At 50.5% G+C, this 18,726-nt stretch overlaps 1 protein-coding gene across 1 annotated transcript in view; it reads right to left on the reverse strand.

Moving 5' to 3' along the window:
• Positions 1-1,748: 1,748 nt before the first annotated feature.
• The window catches only part of RASAL2 (RAS protein activator like 2), a 67,157-nt gene continuing 50,179 nt past the window's right edge, over positions 1,749-18,726 (reverse strand). Inside the window, exons 10-18 of the mRNA XM_026039842.1 lie at positions 16,953-17,097; positions 15,933-16,169; positions 15,045-15,246; positions 12,410-12,609; positions 10,894-11,758; positions 8,287-8,421; positions 6,761-6,963; positions 6,174-6,261; positions 1,749-2,186 (exon numbers count right to left, since the gene is read on the reverse strand). Of these exons, the coding sequence (XP_025895627.1) occupies positions 2,022-2,186; positions 6,174-6,261; positions 6,761-6,963; positions 8,287-8,421; positions 10,894-11,758; positions 12,410-12,609; positions 15,045-15,246; positions 15,933-16,169; positions 16,953-17,097 (2,240 nt within the window). The 3' untranslated portion in view covers positions 1,749-2,021. The remainder of the gene's footprint in view (positions 2,187-6,173; positions 6,262-6,760; positions 6,964-8,286; positions 8,422-10,893; positions 11,759-12,409; positions 12,610-15,044; positions 15,247-15,932; positions 16,170-16,952; positions 17,098-18,726) is intronic.

The following is an 18,726-nucleotide window of genomic DNA, read 5'->3' on the forward strand; positions in this document are numbered from 1 at the left end:
TCGGGGAGGACAGGCAACGAGCCACGCTCCACCACACGCGGACTTTGCCTACAGAGGGGAGTTTAATTCATTTCCCAACAACAAACCTGACAGCTGACACTGAATCTGGGCCCTCGGCGTTGCCACCCTTCATGTCCACGGCAACACGAGCCAGGTTTCACGAAGTCATAAGATCAGCTTAGGAATCCTCACATTTTTCATGTAATGTAATCCAAATTTTAGAGACTCAGAAACTAAGGCCAGAAAACACAACTGGATCATCTGGTGTGAACTTCTGAAATGCTGATAGCCCTGGATGACCACACAAACACAAACACACAACCCGTTCCTCAGCCTAAGCCTGAACTGCTTCCCTAAACGCACCCCACAGCAAGGCTGCTTCGGGGCTGGGTCTAGTTTTGAGGACCTCAGCTTTTCCAGTTTCCATAACCACTATGAGTGGTTATGGAACTCACTGTTAGTGGTATATTCTTGTAATTCAAATTTTGGATTGCTGTTGAAATGATTTAATCTCTGAGTTCAAATCTTCCTCTTTTTTTTCTGTAAAAAAACGGAGTGGGAAACACACACTAGAACGTGGAAGATTCACACTTGGTTGACTGAAGAAGCTGGGGCTTTCAAAAGCCTCAGGCTCCGTGTGGTGACGTTGGATGGAATCATGCGAACGGACGGGATTTTGTGTGAATCCTGCACAGCTGTGACTGCCGCTATCCCCACAGGAAGGTCGCTCGCTCTCCAAGCACAGGCGCCTTCGCGTACTGCCAGCTCAACGTGCTTCGCCGAAACGCAACCCAAAGCAACTGCAGAAAAACAGCTTAGTCTAACGCCTTCAGAAGAAAAGGGTGAGTACACAACTCCAAAAAACACTTCAAAGTATCCAACGAAAGACAAACTTCAGTCAAAATGGAAGATCTTAAAAGGAAGTGTGGAAAGCATCTTTCTGCAGAGCTAGACTCCGGGGGCTGAAGTAGTGAAACTGAACAGTACAGAGATAAAATGAAGAGATCGTCTTGAAAAGACATTGATTTTTCATACAGAAATATACTGTGCTGGGCACGGGACCCTTGGGTTAGCCCTTTCTCCACAGCATTAACCTGCCTGCTCCTGCTGGAGTACAGAGAATGAATTCAGGGTGCTACTGCATGGCTCATAAAGAGAGGACTGGATAGAAAAGAAAAAAGGGAAAAAAAAACCAACAAGAACTACATAAACATAAAATTTAAGCTGTATCAGGAACTGGCACAAAAAAAAAAAAGAAAAAAAAAAAAAAGAAAAAAGAATCCTACCTTGAAAAATGCAGATTCCCTTTCTCTGTTTGATAGGAAGTCTGACTGTGCAAATGTAAGGAAACAAGCTGCTCCAAGCAGAGGTTTTACCCAGAATGTTCAAAAAAGACTGATTTTTTTTTTTTTTTTTGCCAGAGTCCTATCAAAATTAACTACAAGTTCTAGCAAGAGGCAACCTTGCTAAAAATGTTTGCTATTGAGTTTGCATTCGGTTAAAGAACAACCAGGGATGAGGGGAATAAACCCAGCAGGTGAGTCGTTTCATAGAATTCATTTCGCTACTGTTTTCACTCCACTCATGTACGTGTATCAGTCAGCCAGGTATATACAGCTGCTAGCTACAGTAACCCACTCCTCACCGCGCTCTCTCACCCACAACACACATGCACTCACACTCCCCTCTTCCTCCTCCAAGGACTGCAGTGCTTTTAACAAGAGGAGAAAGAAAATAATAAAAATAGCAATAATTAAAAAATCTACAGTATTCACTTCCTTTTGGTATATTACATGGGCATTTTCTGTACATGACCCAAGAGCGATATTTACACAGTGATATGGAAGGACTTGCTCTTGGGAGCCTGGTATTCCTGGCCTCGAGTGGGGAATTAAGGCCCACTTTTCCAAGTTGATGTTTCTTTTCCATTTTAGCAGCATTATGTAAACCTGTGAGGGGAAAGGGGGTTCGAGTCTGCTCCCCGCCTGGATGTTCTTCGGCGGGGGCGTCCGGCTGCCCGTTCAGCAGCTGCTGTTCTTGAATTCACCGTTCTCCGTGATGGAAAGCTTGGTGGGGTTGGTGGGCGAGATGCCGTTGCGGACTTGCATGCTGTAGCGCTCCTTCACCTGCGTCAGGGCGCTCATGAGCCGCGTGTTGGCCGAGTCCAGCGACACGATCCGCTTCTCCTGCAACGAGAGCGCCGCGGTGAGCACGCGCCAGCCCCGGCCGCCGGCCCGCTGCCCTCCCGCGCGGGCGCTGGCGGCCCTGGCAGCACAGGGATCTGCCTCTTTCTGTTTGCTCGGGGCTGCGGCGCCCGCAGGCCTCGCACGCACCCGCCCGGCCTTGTGCACCACGGAGGGGACAGCGGCTCAGGGTCACGTCGGCGAACAGACCTAGTCCCAGGGGCTTTATCCAAGCAGCCTCCAACTGAGGCAGATGGAAATGCAGAGTTTTGCCATGGAGGGGAAGGGTGATGGGTGTTAATAGTAATAGCCAATTGGTTGGTTTTTATGTGTTAGAAAAACAGAAACAGGCAGAAAAAAAAACAAAAAACAAACAAACAAAAAAAAAACCCCAAAACAAGAAGTGATGGCAAGTTCCATTCAGCAGACAGAAGTGCAGGTGACACCTAATGGCCATTGGCTCTGTGTACCGGATGGAGTGTGCTCAGAATAAACCCACCGTACGCTTGAAATTAAAAGACAAGGAGAGGGGAAAATGGAGCACATCATGGGGCCTGCGGTGGGCGGCAGGCGCGAGGGTGCAAGGGCAGCACAGGAAAGCAGCAGGCAGAAGCTTGAGCTGAGGGTTACTGGGCGGGAGATGCTGTGCACAGGACACACACAACACGCCGGGCGCTGCTCCTAGACCCATTCCAGCTCGGCGGCTCCGCCGGAGCGCGGGCTCGCACGGGGGCTCAGCCGCCACGGAAAGAGCCAGCCTTCGGATCCAGCACGCAGAAAGCTACAGGACTTGATGCTCAATTTACTGAAATGAACTAAAAAACCCACCCCCAAACAAAAGCTCATCTGCTGAAAGCTAAACTGCCTGCATGGGGGATGCAGCACTGGCAGGTCGAGACAAAAAGTGTTTAGAAATGGCAAGTTTCACCTTGCCAAAAAAAAAAAAAAAAAAAAAAAAAAAAAAAAAAAAAAAAAAAAGGCAGTCCCACACTGCAATAGTAAAACGCGCTCTCAACGATACTGTCTCATTGGATTTTTTTTTGTCATTGAGGAGAAAAACCATCTTTAATTTCCACTACTTGGGTGAAAAAAAAGCTGCACGCAGGGACTCTTCTCAGTGCAGCGCTTTGAGAAACAGAAGGAGGGGAAAATGCTGCAGAGGCGGCAGCGGCGCTGGGGGCGGCTCACGCAGCCCGCGCAGGAGGAGCGCGCGCGGCTGCGGCGCCAGCACATCGGGAGCGCAGCACGAGCCCTGCAGCACATGTGGAAGCCACTCATGTTTGCTGCCCTTCGCGGGCTCTGCCAGCGAGCAAACGTCAGGGTGCAGGAACAAGGTGGAGTCTAAACACTGCCCGTATCACAGCCCTGAAGGGACCAAGCTCTGCGTGGAGGAGGAGGAGGCGGCGGGAGGAATGAAGAGTAAGGCCGGCTCTAGCCCGCCCCAGGATCTTGCCCCATTAAGCCGGTGTGAGCCAGATGGGCAAGGCCCTGGCCTCTCCTCCCATGCTGAAATACAGGGGGGAAAAAAAACAGGGGGAAAAAACAATAGACACACCAACCAAAATAACAACTGCCTCAGCAGAGATGTGTTTCCTTTCCATATGTGTAGGTATATTTTCAAATTAAAATTTCTTCCCAACCCATGCACTTTTTATAAAGAGTTAAAGATGGAAGGCTGGCTGTTTTCTGGCATCCCTGAGCGCTTGCAGAGCAGCTGGGAATCTACACCTGCAGAATCGATCTTTAGGGAAGGAGCCTGGTGAGCTGAGGCAGCGTCTCAAAGGACAACCAGCACCTGAACCAAGGGGGTTCTCACACCCAGGAATTAGGCCCGGGGAGCAGGAGGAGCTGGAATGGGTAGGAGGTCAGTGCTCTGGGCCAGGGCTGGGTACTGCTCAGCTAGAGAACTGATTGGGTTTACTTGCCTGTGTGAATTATCTCATCCCCATTTATGACCTGTAATTTAACACAGCGGAGACGTCACTTGCTGTGGACAGCAACGGGGCTTGGTGCTCTCTGCAGCTCGGCCGCCGCGGGCGGGCTCGGCCGGCGCTCCCTGCTCCGCCGGGAGAGCCCCGCGGTGCCGGAGCCGCTGCTGCCACTGCCAGCAGGGCTGTCCCGCGCGGCGCCACGAGCTGCAGCCCCGCAGGCGCTGCCTTCACCCCAGAGCAGCGTGTGAGAGCAGCCAGCTTGCACCTGCACTCCACACATCTTGCAGGGAAAACGGACCTGCCCTTCTCTGGCCACTGTACATCCCCTGGCAAATGAACTACAGGCTAAGAAAAGCCTTCCACGTGTGATGTGGAAGGATCAAGTAGGTGGGCAAGTTCCTCAGGCAGGCACAGTCCCTAAGATCCTCCCCTCCAATGTGTCCTTCTGTGCATTTCTTCAATATTCCTTTCACCTTCCCCTTTCCCTTCTGGGGTGGAGTGAAAAAGGGCAGCACATCCCTCAAAATCAGGCTGCTGTTGGGGAAACTGAAAAATGGCCCAGAACATTCAACTTCTGCACCAGCTCTGAACTTACAACAGTCCTTGGTCGACTCTACAAAGGGTCTGCTGCTTCCTCGACAAGAAAATTTATCAGAAAACAGAAGCAAAGGACTGACCACCTTCCTGTGCACCGCCCAGCACAGCATCCTCTCGCTGTGGGTTCTGAGTGCAAGCCCTCACAGAAAGGGTTTCTTCTTGATCTCAACCTAGAAACAGCAACTACACTGGTGTGTCCATTTGGACCATCTTGCACTACAGCTAGGAAACAGAGACGGTGCAATCCCAGCACAACTTTCTTCTTATTCTATAAGGTTCATATGCAAGCGATTTGCTCAGATGAGATGACAAGGATCCAAAAATCCAACTTTTATTAGCTGTTCTTCTGAAGAATAATGATGGGAAAACAGGCAGCGGCAGCAGGGAACTCTGCAGACTGTCAGCAGGCAGCTCTGCCAGGAGCACGCTGCCAGCCCCAGCAGGCTTTGAGGAACATGCCTGCTCTCTTGTTGCATTTTCCCCACCCTTCTGCCTGAGCTCAAACATCTCAGCTACTGCTCAGCAGCAAAGTCAGGCCAGGCCTTGCCTTTGGCCCTCTCCTGTGCCTAATGCACCAGCAGCATCTTCAACAACAGTCAACTGGGGCATCTGGTTTGGGGGATTTGTTTTTTCACCCTACATGAGGACAGACAACATTCTGAAATAACTTGGGCTGCTGCTGAAACATGTAATCCTCTTAAAAGATCATCTATTAAAAAAATCACAGCTGGAGCGATTAAAAAGCCCAGGAGCAGGAAGGGTGCTCTCTGAACACAAAATTCACCCCCATTAACAGGCAGGCAGATATCAAATCAGTCTCAGGTTCTGTTGCCTAGGCTTTGCTCTCCGGCATCAGCAGGGACACAGCAGACAAGCTGAAGGGCCCCGCACGACACATTCACATGCACCACACGCACCAGGCGCCGCCGTGCACAGGGAGCCTGTGCCGAGCGGGGCGGGCGCCGCGGCTGGGCGGCCAAGCGGGCGTCTCGCCCTGACACGGAGAGTCACACGAGGTGAAATGCCACCCGAGGGAGGCCGGGCGCTGCTCCACGGCAAGCGGGCCCGTCCCTCGCCATTCAGGGCCGTGGCTGAGCGTGCATAGCTGGGATGCATGCACGTGGCCACTGACCTATGCTGGTATGAAGCACAGCTGTTCCAGAGCTCCCAGGCCCACACTTGGACCAGTGTCCACACAATGCTCCACTGTTCCTTCATCACTTGGGTTCTCCTCAAGGAGAAAAGTCCTGTGATTTTGATTTTTCAAAGCCTGCTCTCGGACAGTAGGGTCTTTATTGTACAAAAACCCCAATTCTCTCCTAGGAGGCAGTAAGTCATGTGCGCAACACCATGGTCAGTACTGCCTTGGGAGCCAGTACATAATGTTGGGACAGGGGGATAGGGAAAAATGATGGGTTCCAGGCACAGAGCACTTGGCTCCTGGAGGTCCTGAGCTCCTTACCTGTGCATCAATAATTTTCTGCTTTGCATCGATGACGGCTTGCATCTCAGCATGATCCTTTTTCAGCTCCTCTTCAACTGCCATGAGCCTGATGTGCAACAAGAGAGAATTAGGACAGCTTAAAACTATTCCTGGGTGTTTTGGCAACTCCGGCGCTGTTGTCTTGACATCTCCGATTATCATCTTTTCTGCAAGGAGAGAAGTCTGCTGCACTCAAGAAAGGTTATTGATCCTTCTCACAACCCCAACTGGCTGAAATTTATTATATTCAAAGTGGGCATTGCCAAAAACTTAACTGTTCTGTAAAACCATCCCGTGAGTACAGTTTCCAAACAAAGCAGATAGACCAGTTAGAGGTATATCGCAGAGGCTAGGGTCAGAAATTCCTACATCTTTTTGACTGCTCTCCTGACAATCTGCAGCAAGTCTCAACACTTGTATCTCAGCTTTTTCATCTCTAAGGCAGGAGCAGTGTCAGCCCAGGAATGTCAAGCCCACATAACTGCTCTCTTCATTGTTGAGGATGAACGTGACAAGGGGGAGCTTCTTACTCTACATGTTCTGCAAACTTTCCAGCCAAGTCTCACCTGCTGATGATGCTCTTCATCTGGCTGTCCTTCTCCTCTTGCTGCCTGCGCAGTCTCTCCTCGCTGTCTTCCAGCCTGGACTTGTACTCCATGAGCAGCTTCTGCATCTGCTGCTCCTGCACGAGGAGGCGCCGCTCGTACTCCTCCAGCCGGCGGCTGGACACCTTCAGGCGCTCCTTCAGCTTCGCTATCTCTTGCTCATACTGCACATGGAGGGAAGGAGAGGAGGAAAGAGTCAGATGCAAAGGGGAAAGGAACTCACCAGATCATTATATTCTGCTGCTGCGGAGAGAAAGCCACTCTTTGCTTTCATTAAAAATAAATTGATGGGAGCAAAGGAAATGACAAGTAGACAACTGTGGGCAATCAGAAAGAAGCATGTGGGCTCCCCTTGAGCATTAAGTTAATCCCACGCTGTGGGATGTCTTCCTGTAGCACAATATTAGCCCTCAAATAGCTCTGACACAGCTCCTCAGTCCTGCCTGGTAACAATGCCATTTAATCCAGACTCAAGGAGTTCCCAGACAGAAGCTGCTAATGGTGCTCAACTGTAAATAGATGTCCTGGGGAGACCAAACTTGTGAAAGGGACCCATATAACTTGTTTTTCAGGACTTGAAGAAGACATGAAACCAACTGTCCCAGGCTGAAGGCAGAGCACATCACTCACTACACAGAATCTGCAAATTTACTTGGCTCAGGTTTTGTTCTTCCACCTACCACCTCTCTAGATAATCACTTCTGCAAGAGTACAATGAATCTCAGCACATTCCACTTGAGTTTTGGTTCATTCACCTTTCCTAAATTGCTTCTGTTCCCACTTCTTGTCCACCAAATATTTTCCTCCTCTTTTCATTCTGTCCTTTCAGAATACCAAACCTCTTACTAGACTTCATCTAGTAAGACTAGACATCATTTTGTGAAATAAACACACTTACAAAGAATGCATCTCAGGAGATGACGGACATTTCTACCCAGCCCTGAAATACTCTACCATCTAGATGACAGACATTCGCCTTGGGTGAAGCCCAAGACAAAATCCAAATGCAGCTGCTGATCAAGATTGAATTGCATTTGCAGAGACTTGTAGAAGCACTTAGCACATACCAAACTATACACAGATGAATTAATTATCCTTTAATGGACTTTCATATTCACTAAAAAATATTGCAAGTGTAGAAAAACTACACGCTGAAACTGTAATATAGTCATAAAAGACACCCCGTTGAGCACTTAGGTGGCATGGACTTATGATAGAAGCAAATGCCAAATATCAGCCTGTAACGTATGAACCCTCAGTCACGCCAGTGTGCACCCATTGGACATGGTACAGCCTGTAACTAGATCAATCTATAGTATGGGATACTGTTCTAAATACCGTACAACAGCACGTCCAGCGGGAAGACGAGCCAAGGGGACCCGTGTGTCATTCCGGCACAGCAGCACCTCATGCCACCTTGAAACCAGCTGAAGTGTGGGCAAGACTTGCAGGAAGCCTGAGTCTGTCGCATGCTGAATAAAACCTACCTTCTCAGCATGCTTGGCTTCATCCTGATTCTGCTCTGCGTCCTCCTCCGCTTCTTCATACTGCCCGTTATTGAGGACCCACGCAGCTGTCCTCTCCACGGGTGACATTGTGGCGGAGTCCACGGGTGAGTGAACCTGGAGCAGAGATGCCTGTAAGCATTTTTCAAAGAAAATACATATGAATCAGACTGAAAGCACACTTACTCAGAGCAGCAAACACTGCTACAAAGCTATTAGTCTCAAAGGCTCCCCCAAGCCCCTCTCCCAGAGATGCTTTATCCTCGCTAGACTTTGGACACAGCATTCATGCAAGTTCCTCAAAAACAGAACACAGAGAGACACCTCCCAAAAATCAAAAAGGCAGGAAATCCATGAAATCAGATTTTTTTTCCTTGTCTAGGCGAGCTCCTGTCTTTCTGGAAAAGTTCTTATTTCCAAATGCTGTTATCACTCACCCTCCCCACTCCCGCCAGCCTTGCAGGGACGCTCTGCAGTCTCAGGTTTCTCTCACGCCACTAGCAGAGCAAGGAGGCGCCACTCGCTGCCCTAGGAGCGGCAGAGCGGTTTGCTCGCTGGAGTGGGGAGCTGGGCGGGCGGCAGCTCTGGCACCGGGCTCACGACATGCATGGCAGGCAGTGGTACCTAAAAGTGCCCCAGAGCTGTGACGTCTTCATTTCAGGGTCTATTGGATTTAGATGTTTTATTGTGGCAGGGACAACGATAAGGGCAGAGACGAGGAGAAGGAACTGAGCAAAACCTGGTGGTTTCCCAGGGAGTCTCCAGAGAGATGGCAAGGACTTAAGATGCGAAAGGGTTATGAGCTCTTCTGGTATGGGGGAAAAGAACAAACAGAGGAGCTTGCGAGGAACGTGTATTAATCCCCCTCCTTGCCCCCCTGGCAGAGGAACACAGTGACACTTCTGTTCCCACCTACCTCCCCAATGGAAATGGGAGGCAAAGCTGACCTCTCCCAGTGAGCAAGGAGGCTGCCTCTGCACTCAGAAACAAATGGGGCTTGTAGGGAACAGAGTCCAATAATTATAACGCCCACAAAGCATGCCCGGGAAGAACATGCCAAGCTTCTGCTCTTGTTGAAATTTAAAAAGAAGGAAAGAAAGAAAAAGAGGAGAAAAGAGAATTCCACAGCCCGATTTGCAATTAAAAGGAGGCAATGGAACTTGTCTCCAAAAACGCTGTGGCCGCTCGGCTTGGCACACACCGAGACCGTTCTGTGGCTGCGGGTAGGGAAGGAACAAACTCATTGCTGTGAGGGAAGCAGGAGCAAGTGCTCTAATGAATCCGGAGAAAACAATTAGCACGGAAGAGCAGCAGTGGACAACAAGGAGAGGCAGAGCAACCGAGCAGGGGCAAGGCGACTGCCCCAAGGCAGCGCTACCTGCAGGCACTTTGAAGCCGAGGGGACAAGGCAGTGGGGAAGGAGGCAGGTTCGAGGTGTCACTGATGCTGAGATAGCGGCGCTCTCCGCTTTGCACAGGGGCGAGGGGGTGATCAGCAGCTCGGGGGCAGCGGTCGGGGGAGCCGGCAGCGGGGAGCTCCCTCCCGCAGCGCCTGCGCGCAGGGCAGAGGCGCCGGGGAGCTGCCCGCGCAGGGCGCACGTGCGCGCCCAGCGCTCCCGGCCACCGGCCCCTCCGCGCCCAGACGCCCAACAAATACTCGAAGGGAGGGCACGGACAAACGCACTTCAAACGGGGCACAATTATTTTCTTTGGTATTGCGAGCTTGGCGCAGGAGCCTCGGTTAACGCAGCCCTCTCCTCTCTACGGGGACACTCATTTAACAAATGCTTCTTTCACATACAGCAAATCACAACAGCATTTTCTTCTCTCTCTCTCTCTCTCTCTCTCTCTCTCTCTCTTTTTCCCCCAAAGGTAAAGGAATGTTGGCTTTTTGTCAGGAAAAATCTTGATTTACAGAAAAATTACACACACGGATCTGCCTATGAGCAAGTAATCAAAACACATTAGGAGCTGCTACGTATAAACCCTCCTTTCCAGAAGGTGTTTGCAGTATTCACAGTTCGGAATGATTCATGAAAACTCAGTGTTTCGGAGCACAGGGGTGGAGGCAGCAGCAGATTGTTGCCTTGTGGTAAAATACAGTTTTCTCTATGCTTAAGACAACGCTGCTTAGTTATTACGTGGGCAGCTGTTCACCCCATGGTATTTTGTGTTTATTCATGTCTCTTTTTAGGTGGCTCCCATTTTAAATGAGCACCACGGGGCAAACACATTCTCACGTGGCCACAGACTAACACTGGGAACCCAGCTTCTTTCCTTTCTTTCTTTTTATTCTGGGATTTTTTTTTTTTCCTTTCAGCAGCCTTGCTGCTACCATAGGAAATGCCAACCTTTTATTTTTATTTTTTTTCTTTTAAGTTTAGTACAAAAGCATCCAAAAATAAGCAGCACGCTAGGCTTGCCAAGCTAGTGACGGCAGCAAGCAGCACTATTCCTTGCGCTCGCTCCTGGGCACTAATAGCCCTGGGCAGGCCCTGCTCTCGCTCCCGCGCACCCCGGGTCTCGCAGGGAAGGTGGGCGCAGCTCAACGCCGCCGAGGCGCCGGCGAGCGCGGGCGAAGCCTCCTCACCTGCTGTGCTGGCTGCCTCTGGACCGCGCGCACCTTGGGCACGGGGCTCTCTCTGGAGGACGACGACTGCTGCCGGGAGCGGCTCCCGTTGTGCAGGGGCTCGGTGCCCGCGGCGCCCGAGACGGCCGAGGCGCTGCCCGTGCTGCGCAGCGAGGCGCTGTGCGGCAGCGACGGCGGCGCCTTGGCCCGCACAGCGCCCAGCCCGCCTTGCTCCATTTTGCGGATCTGTGCTTGGCTGCTGCTGTTCTGGCGGGGCAGGGCGATGGGGACGGGCTTGTCGGGCGCCGCGTGTCGCCGGGAGAAGTCCTCGCTCTGCGTGCTGCGCTTGCTGAAGTCTTCCATGCTGCTGTTGCTGGGTCCGCTGAGCTTGAAGTCCTCGCTGTTGCTTCGGCTCCGGGAGCTGGCAGTGCTCAAGTTCTCCAGGCTGGAGTCCACCGAGGCCTTCGGCATGGGCGGGGGCGGGTTGTTGAGGTGGTAAACTGGGTTCTGGAAGGAGAGGGGCTGGAGGCTGCCCTGCTGGTTCAAAGCTGGGTGCAGAGGCCGTCTCACCTGGGGAGCGCTCTGGGGCGTGCTCTGGGTTTCCCACAGCTGCTTGATGGTGGCCACCTGGGCTACGGAGAGCTGGCTGCCCGCCAGGCGCAAAGGCACGTCGGTCATGAGGGAGGCGTGGTCGCCGTGCGCCGCGTGCGGGTCCTGCAGGTCCATGAGGGAGATGCTGCGCCCGTTGGGCAAGATGCTCTCCCTTTCGTCCTTATCCGAGTAACTCATGCTCTGGGTGGATGCCTGCTGGACCAACAGTAAAGTCTTGCCCCTAAAATATCCATCCATATTTTCCTGTGTTGGAGACTTCATCTTATGCAAGTCACTGTGGAATAAAAATGAATTTAGTTATTTTTTAACCAGACGAGTCCCCATGAGATCTGTCCCAGAGAAGCCTCTCTACCTCATTTAACTCCCCCAACTTCCTTACCCTGAGAGACTCAGGGAACTAGATTTCCTTTCATGAGCTCTCTGTGTTTGAAGTTGCAACGCACTCTTCCTTAATTACCACTTATCTCTGAGCATTAAGCTTGATTCAAGAAGTGCTTCATATTTATTTTTCACAGGTGAAATGCAAACCATTCCCACCAATTCCTCCTCTTCTCTAGACACTTCTCTTCCCAGCAAGACTTCAGAACATTTCAGACCCTATTTAACCCTTCCCCAGCTCTATATTATTGTGTGTATCTAAAAATTCAGCAGGAGCTCTACAAAGGCTCCTGTAAACGAAGGCAACGTGCAGGGAAGGCATTTCCAGCTGCCACAACGGGACCTCGCACCCGCGAGTGCAGCAGCTTGGCAGAGGCCACGCTGTGCAAGTTCTCTGCTGGTTCTGCTGGGCCACAGCTTTTTGCTTCGCATCAACCACTCCTACAACGGGGGAAGGTTCAAGCAACGAAGCTTTAACACTTCCCAGGCGCTCTGAAGTGAACCCTCCTTATCCCCCATCGCCCCTCCAGCTCTGGCCGTTACCTACCTGTCAGTGGGGTCCTCGAATATCTTCTGAAGCCCTGAGGAGAGACTGCCACTGACGTTTGGACTAGAACTGTGCTCAGTGAAACGCCTCAGCTGCTGCTGTATGGGCGTGGGGTTGGTCAGTGACTTGGTGATGTCCCCAAGAATACGAGGCAGAGGTCCCAGTTTTGCCACGGTCGCCTGTAGGAAGGAATTTTCACCCTAATTGGACAACAAGCACCGCGACATCCGCCAGGTTTTGGATAACGATGCCAGAGGCGGAGGGGTGGAGGTGGAAGGAAGGAGGGTGGGTGGTTGTGTGCGGGTGTGCCAGGACGTGAGGCAGTGTTACGTGAGGCAGCGTAACCACGGCGACGAGATGGATGGAGGAGACGAAACGGGGTGCAGCAGACATTGAGGAAAGAAAAGGAAATGAAAAGAAATTAGGATTGACCCCCAAAAACAAAACAAAGTCATGCTCAACAAAACCAAACTGTTGCCATTCCAATGCAAAACTATCATGCAAAGCAAACTAAGGCCAGGCTGGGTGAGGTCAAAGGGAAAACTACAGTATCTACTCATTAAAGGGGATTTAAAGGCTACAGATTCAGCTAGTGGGAGGGAACTTTTCAGGCAAAGGGAGTCATGTGGTAAAAGAAATGCATGCCAAAAGACAAGGGATGCGGCATTCGGGGAGTCATGAGAGACTTGAGACGGGTGAGGGAGGTGGGGAAAGCAAGGTTTTTGTTTCACAAGCCCTTGGGTTTGGCATCCTACGCTGACGCTGTCTTCTGCAGCAAATGGTTATCAAAAACTAAGGCCCTCCTGCCTTCTTGAAAGTAACTGCATGAAAAATCAGCGCCCCTCGCTGCACGCTGCCGCGCCGGGTGGCACCCAACACTTGGTCTCGGGCTTCATGACGCCTCAGCCTGCTGCTGGCCAGGCTGGACAGCAGCACCCCAGGGGGAAAGCTGCTCCTTTACATTCTGTGATTTTTCCCCTCTTTGGGTCAAGACTGGCTGTAGCACCTACATGGTGCTGTTGCTCTTGTGCCCAAAGCAAGGAGGCAAAAGTGATAAGAGATTTATTGATAAAGCAACCCCCCTACAAAGGCAATCCTCCTCTCAAAGACGTCCTTATTTCTGCTGTGAGCAAGGCTTCGCTCACTCCAGGGAGAGGTCTCTTTAGAGACTCTTCCTTGCAGCACATCTTCTGGTCTATTAAAATCTTTGAGGTTACTCGTCTCCTCATTTCCCACTCATTACCCACAGTAAAGCAGTACTGCAGTGTAACTTTATCCCTTAATTCCCTTTATAGCAAACCACTACGCCAGCTCCCAGGGGCCTACTGGGACAGATCCATACATCTAACCTACAGAAAGGGCAAAGCACATCTGCTTTAAAGCTTCAGGCCTGGCTCCTTCCCCGCCCAGCTGCCCAGGACGTTTGAGACTTTCTCTTTTGCAGAGCAGTACCCACTTGTGCTGCAGAAACTGGGCTTCCTCCCTTGACCTGAAGGCCTCACCAGCTGGAGGAAGGTGGCACAGAGCATGGGCTGTCAGGTTTACCCCAACTTATGGATTGGTCTTTTAAGTGCTCCCTTTGCCTGTTTTTCCGAGCTTGCTGAGCTGTCTTTACAGCAAAGATTTTATTCCCTGTGACACTGTGAGTGCAAACTCTGTGCATGTATGAGGGAAACAGATAAACAAGACCACAAATTGTTATCAGGCTAAGATTAACTAAGATTAATATATATTATCCTTCTGAGTCAAGGGCATTTAGATTTACTCTGATGCACAAGCTCAGTGTCTTATTTTAAATAATGTGCTGTGAGAAAACAAATATCCAACAAATCACTATCTTGGCAGACCTTTCTAGCAACAAAAATCATTAGCAGCATATTGCAAGTCACCTCAGCTCTGCAGTTTCAAAAGACATGGAACACAGACAAAATAATGCAGCTCCAAAATTGCAAACGTGGAACAGTTCTAAGTACTTTCAGGAAAAAAAAATATGCTGACATGGACCTCGGCTGCTCTAGGTCTTGTCAACTTTGCTTGTTAACAAGGTTTTAATGATTTGGTTCTTGCAAGGAATGTAGCTGGGAAGAACAACCCAGACTCTGTTCTTCCATAGTTAACGGCAACAGTGCTCACAGCGGGAGGTGGATGTCTCCTGTGGCGAAGGGGCGCGTGGCTCTGGGAAGGCACCCTCCTAAACTAAAAGCTAATCCAAAGATCACAGAAATGAGCAAATCTCAGCGGGCTTTGGCTCTGGTCTTCCAGGAGAGCAGTTCTGCCTGGCCAAGACTGGGCTTCAGCCCAAGGCGGGCAGGGTAGGGTCTGTCCAGGTACCTGAGCTAGCATCCAAAAGGCCCCCCCATTTCCATTTCCCGGGGGAACACGCGGGCGCTGCCCTCTGCCTTATTTGAGCGCCTGCACTGCGAGTGCAGCCCAAGCGCCTCCCGTAGCCGCGGGGCCGTGAGCAGGAGCGGCGGGAGCGACCGCTGCGCCCCGGCCCTGTCGCACATTCCTCTGCCCAGCCGCCCGGGCCCGTCTCCCCAGGGCGGCTCCGGCTGCTCCCCGGCGGCTCCTCGTGTTTACAGTTGCTGCGACACAGTCGCCGCGTTCGCCCTGCCGGGCCTCCGCTCCGCTTTACCTTATCAAGCTGGGAAACCACCTCCCACAAGAGGGAATGCAAAACCGAGAGCTCTCTGCCCAGGTCGACGTAGCCCTCAAAGCCAGGCATGTTTGCGATGCTGTCTGGATTAGAAATCTCAAGGAGAAAACGCTTCATTCCTCCCCACTCGTGTTCAAGAAAGTCATTCATGAAGGCCATGTACTCTTCCTTGTTACCAAACCTGCAAAAAAGGGGAGGGAAAACTCAGTCAATGATGGCCACAAAAAAGCACAGCGGTAAAATAACTGCCTGTAAACACTTAACTTTTGATTAGCCTTTCTGAAAAAGGTGCCTGGGAAGGGGAAAAAAGGGTAATTTAAGAGAGCCCCTGCTTTCTTGACTTGGTTAAACACTAGTAACTCACTGCTCATACTGTCAACAAGGGGGTTGATAACATCTCTTCCTTCCCAAAGACTGTCTTACTCTGCAGCAGCTTCCCTGCACCCCTTCCCCTAGCAGAGACATGCCCCTGGGCCTACATTCAGCTGGGAACCGGGGAGGTGGGAGGGGAAGAAAACTACGATCCTTGGCACGAACAGGACTTCTTTTTTTTTTTTTTTTTGAAATAGCATAAAACAGGCACACGCTGACATGCTAATGCACGATCCTCTTCTTGCTTTCTCCTGTGTCTCTCTACTGAATTCAGCACAACTCCCGTCTGCATTCAGATCGACTCTACCTAACTCGGCTCTGGGGTGTCCCAAAGGGAACACAGTTCAGCTACAGGAAATCTCTACTTTTCTAAAGTTTGCTCCAATTTGCCCAAGAATCAGCAGCTTGCAAAAGCGACCACTCAGCAGGGCTCTCCTTACTTCACCTGATTTGTACCCTAGAAGCAGAGATTTCATGGTCATCATCACCACCTACTTAGCAAAGTTGGCCAGATTCTGAATCACTTTAGCAATAAGCGTGAGGGTGCGAGATGTCCGGTCGTCAGGATACTCCTGCATGAGGTTAAAGAGGCTGGGGGACATGATAGCAGGACACAGGAATCGCAGGAAGAGTGAGGCACTGATCAGGCGCTCGCTGATGTCCTCCTTGCCCCTGCTCAGACACTGCTGCTTCCACGATGCAAATACCTCCTTGAGCTCACGAGGGAACACGCTGAAAAACAGCGAGCAGAGAAATAAAACCGTGTGGACAATGAGATGCAGCGAGTTGAAATGGTGACCAATCACTTGAAATAATTAACTGTGAGAAATCATCACTGACTCATTTTTCCCCCCCTGCCTCTCTGGGCTAGGAAATGTCATTAGGCATCTATTCTTAGATCACCATTTAATCCGGTGATTCTTAAGTACTGGTTAAATCATCCCTTGTTCAAATATGTGAAATGAAGCTCTTTTCAGACCCACTGATCTGCATGCTGGAACAAACAGAGTGCTCTAGATCTTATAAACAAAGTGGACCAAAACGAACTCTTCCCTATAACTGAAATTTGTATTTTTGCTTGTAAAGCAAAATACACTCAGCACTCAGCAGCAGAGATTAATAAAAATCTTTTGGCTGATGTTCTCCTCGTGTGATTTCCTGCTTAGTTTCACCACTCTAAAGGGGCTGAGAAAGAGTTGTCTATACATATTTCAACCACTTTTTATTCTGAGCTCCAACTTTGACTTAATTCCCTCCTTGGTCAGTCACAACTCACTATCTGCCCCCTTCAGAGGAGTTCAGGAGAAGCTCCTGCTGGAGCCTTCTGGTTTAGGCAGAAGAGTCACCCACAATATTGCGCCCCACGTAATAAGGCAGTGAGAAAAGGAAACAAGGCACTCTCAGAAGATAGATGGCCATTTCCTTGCACAACTGGTGGTTTCACATCTTCAGAAGAGGAATTCACACCTTTGCCTCAAAAGAGAGGGGAGGAGAGGAGGAGAGGAGATGCCTCACCAGTAGGAATTAATAATCTTGCAGAAGGCGAGCTCACAGCACATTTTCAGGTTGCTCTGATGGTCTGTTAATTCACTGGGTGAGCACTTGCTGGGATCCACTTCGCAGTTTTCATCTGACTCATACAGAGCTTTGATGAACTCTCCTGGACACAAGGAAGAGGAGGACAAACCAGAGTCATTATAGGAGAAGCCTCCCTGCTGCACCTTTAAATGCTGCTTCTGCCCCTCGGGGGCACTCTCTGCTCCCGTGGTGCCATACGGCCTCCGGACACCACGGGTTGGGGTCCGGCTCCTCCGGCTCCCCCAGGGAAAGGCAGCTTTGCTACTTGTCCTTCGGACTTCCCCAGGAAATGCACTGGACAGCGATGTTTATTTTTATCATCTCTAAACTAGCCCTCCTTACATTTCAAAAGCTGGGTCAGAAATAAGACTAATACTCCAGTGTGAGATAAACCCTGTTTGTTTTCTCCATTTCTTACATGAGCATCTCACAACACTTCCATCGCCCGCACCTATCAAAGTCCTTTGCATTTCTGTCGTCCTTCTCTTACAGCATCACAGCGGAAACGGAACACACACTCAAGAAAGGATGAGGCTTCCTCATATTCCTTCCTCATATTTAAACGCAGTGCTCACTTTTAAGTGTTTTTTAAACTGCTGCTGTTTACCAGGCACAAACCTCCGTTCATTTAATGACTGTGTGTCTTCCGAGTTCACCTGCTGCTGTGACCTTGCTGGCTCCGGGCTGACGCCACAAGGCTTGTTTGTGCAGAGAGGTTTTGTTTTTCGAGTCCTGTTTTCCTAAAAAGCCTTAACCAACCACCAAGCTGCCCGAGCTAGCGTCAGCAGTGTTCTCACCAGAAAATCAGCTGCCACATTTTCTTAAACTGCTTTGCTTGGCTCCTGTTGAGGGCATCTAGATGACTTACTCGCTAAACTGTCGGCATCACTTCTGTGAGTGAGCCCTGTTTTAACTGTTGCTTCCTGGGTTATTGTTTTCCCTTAAATGTCTTTGGAAGATACTCTTTGCGGTCCACAAGGCCCTGCCTTCATCATGTATTACGATGCTCTCGCAGATGAATTAAACAGCTAACCCCAATGTAGTGTCATTAATTCTTTCAAAGAACACGGCATCGGAGCGAAATGACTCGCGACATTCACCACTTGATGAAGAATGAGAGGGATATACTGTCACGAGCAACCTTGCCCTGGGCGCCAGACAGGCTGGACGGCTTACGGGGTATTTCCATCCCCAGCCTCTGTGATTTACAGTCCTATCACTCAGCACCACTGCTCTAGACGACGGGGTAAAAGTCATTAATTTTAAAATATCTCCGTGCAATTACTGCATATTAAAGGGCTTGCAGCCAAATGTAATATATCAGGCCCATAGCTCTGCAGAAAAGTACAGCACCAAGTAAATATGCTGCTCATTTCTCCACAGCAGGTGAGGGCCTGGGACTGTGACTTGTGCTTCAGAGGTTCCACCCATGAGAGCAAGACTACCCCAACAGGCTCATTACATGCCAAACGTGGCCAAGAAGCACATAATCACAGCCCCGACTCTGCCGACCCTTGGAAGCCTGACTAAATCAGCCTATTAGCTCCTTGAAGCCTTGCCAGCATCTAGGCTCACTGAGGCCGTGTGAGACTGCTGGGAACGGCGGCTGGACTTCACTCTTTGGGAAAGGATGTGGTGGGGGACTTGGCTTTGGCCTGCTCCCATTTCTCTTGTATCCGTTTCCAAACCTTTCTTCATCCAAGACACAACA

Source organism: Nothoprocta perdicaria, unplaced genomic scaffold, assembly GCF_003342845.1.
Source record: "Nothoprocta perdicaria isolate Ctin4 unplaced genomic scaffold, notPer1 scaffold_243, whole genome shotgun sequence".
Taxonomy (NCBI): domain Eukaryota; kingdom Metazoa; phylum Chordata; class Aves; order Tinamiformes; family Tinamidae; genus Nothoprocta; species Nothoprocta perdicaria.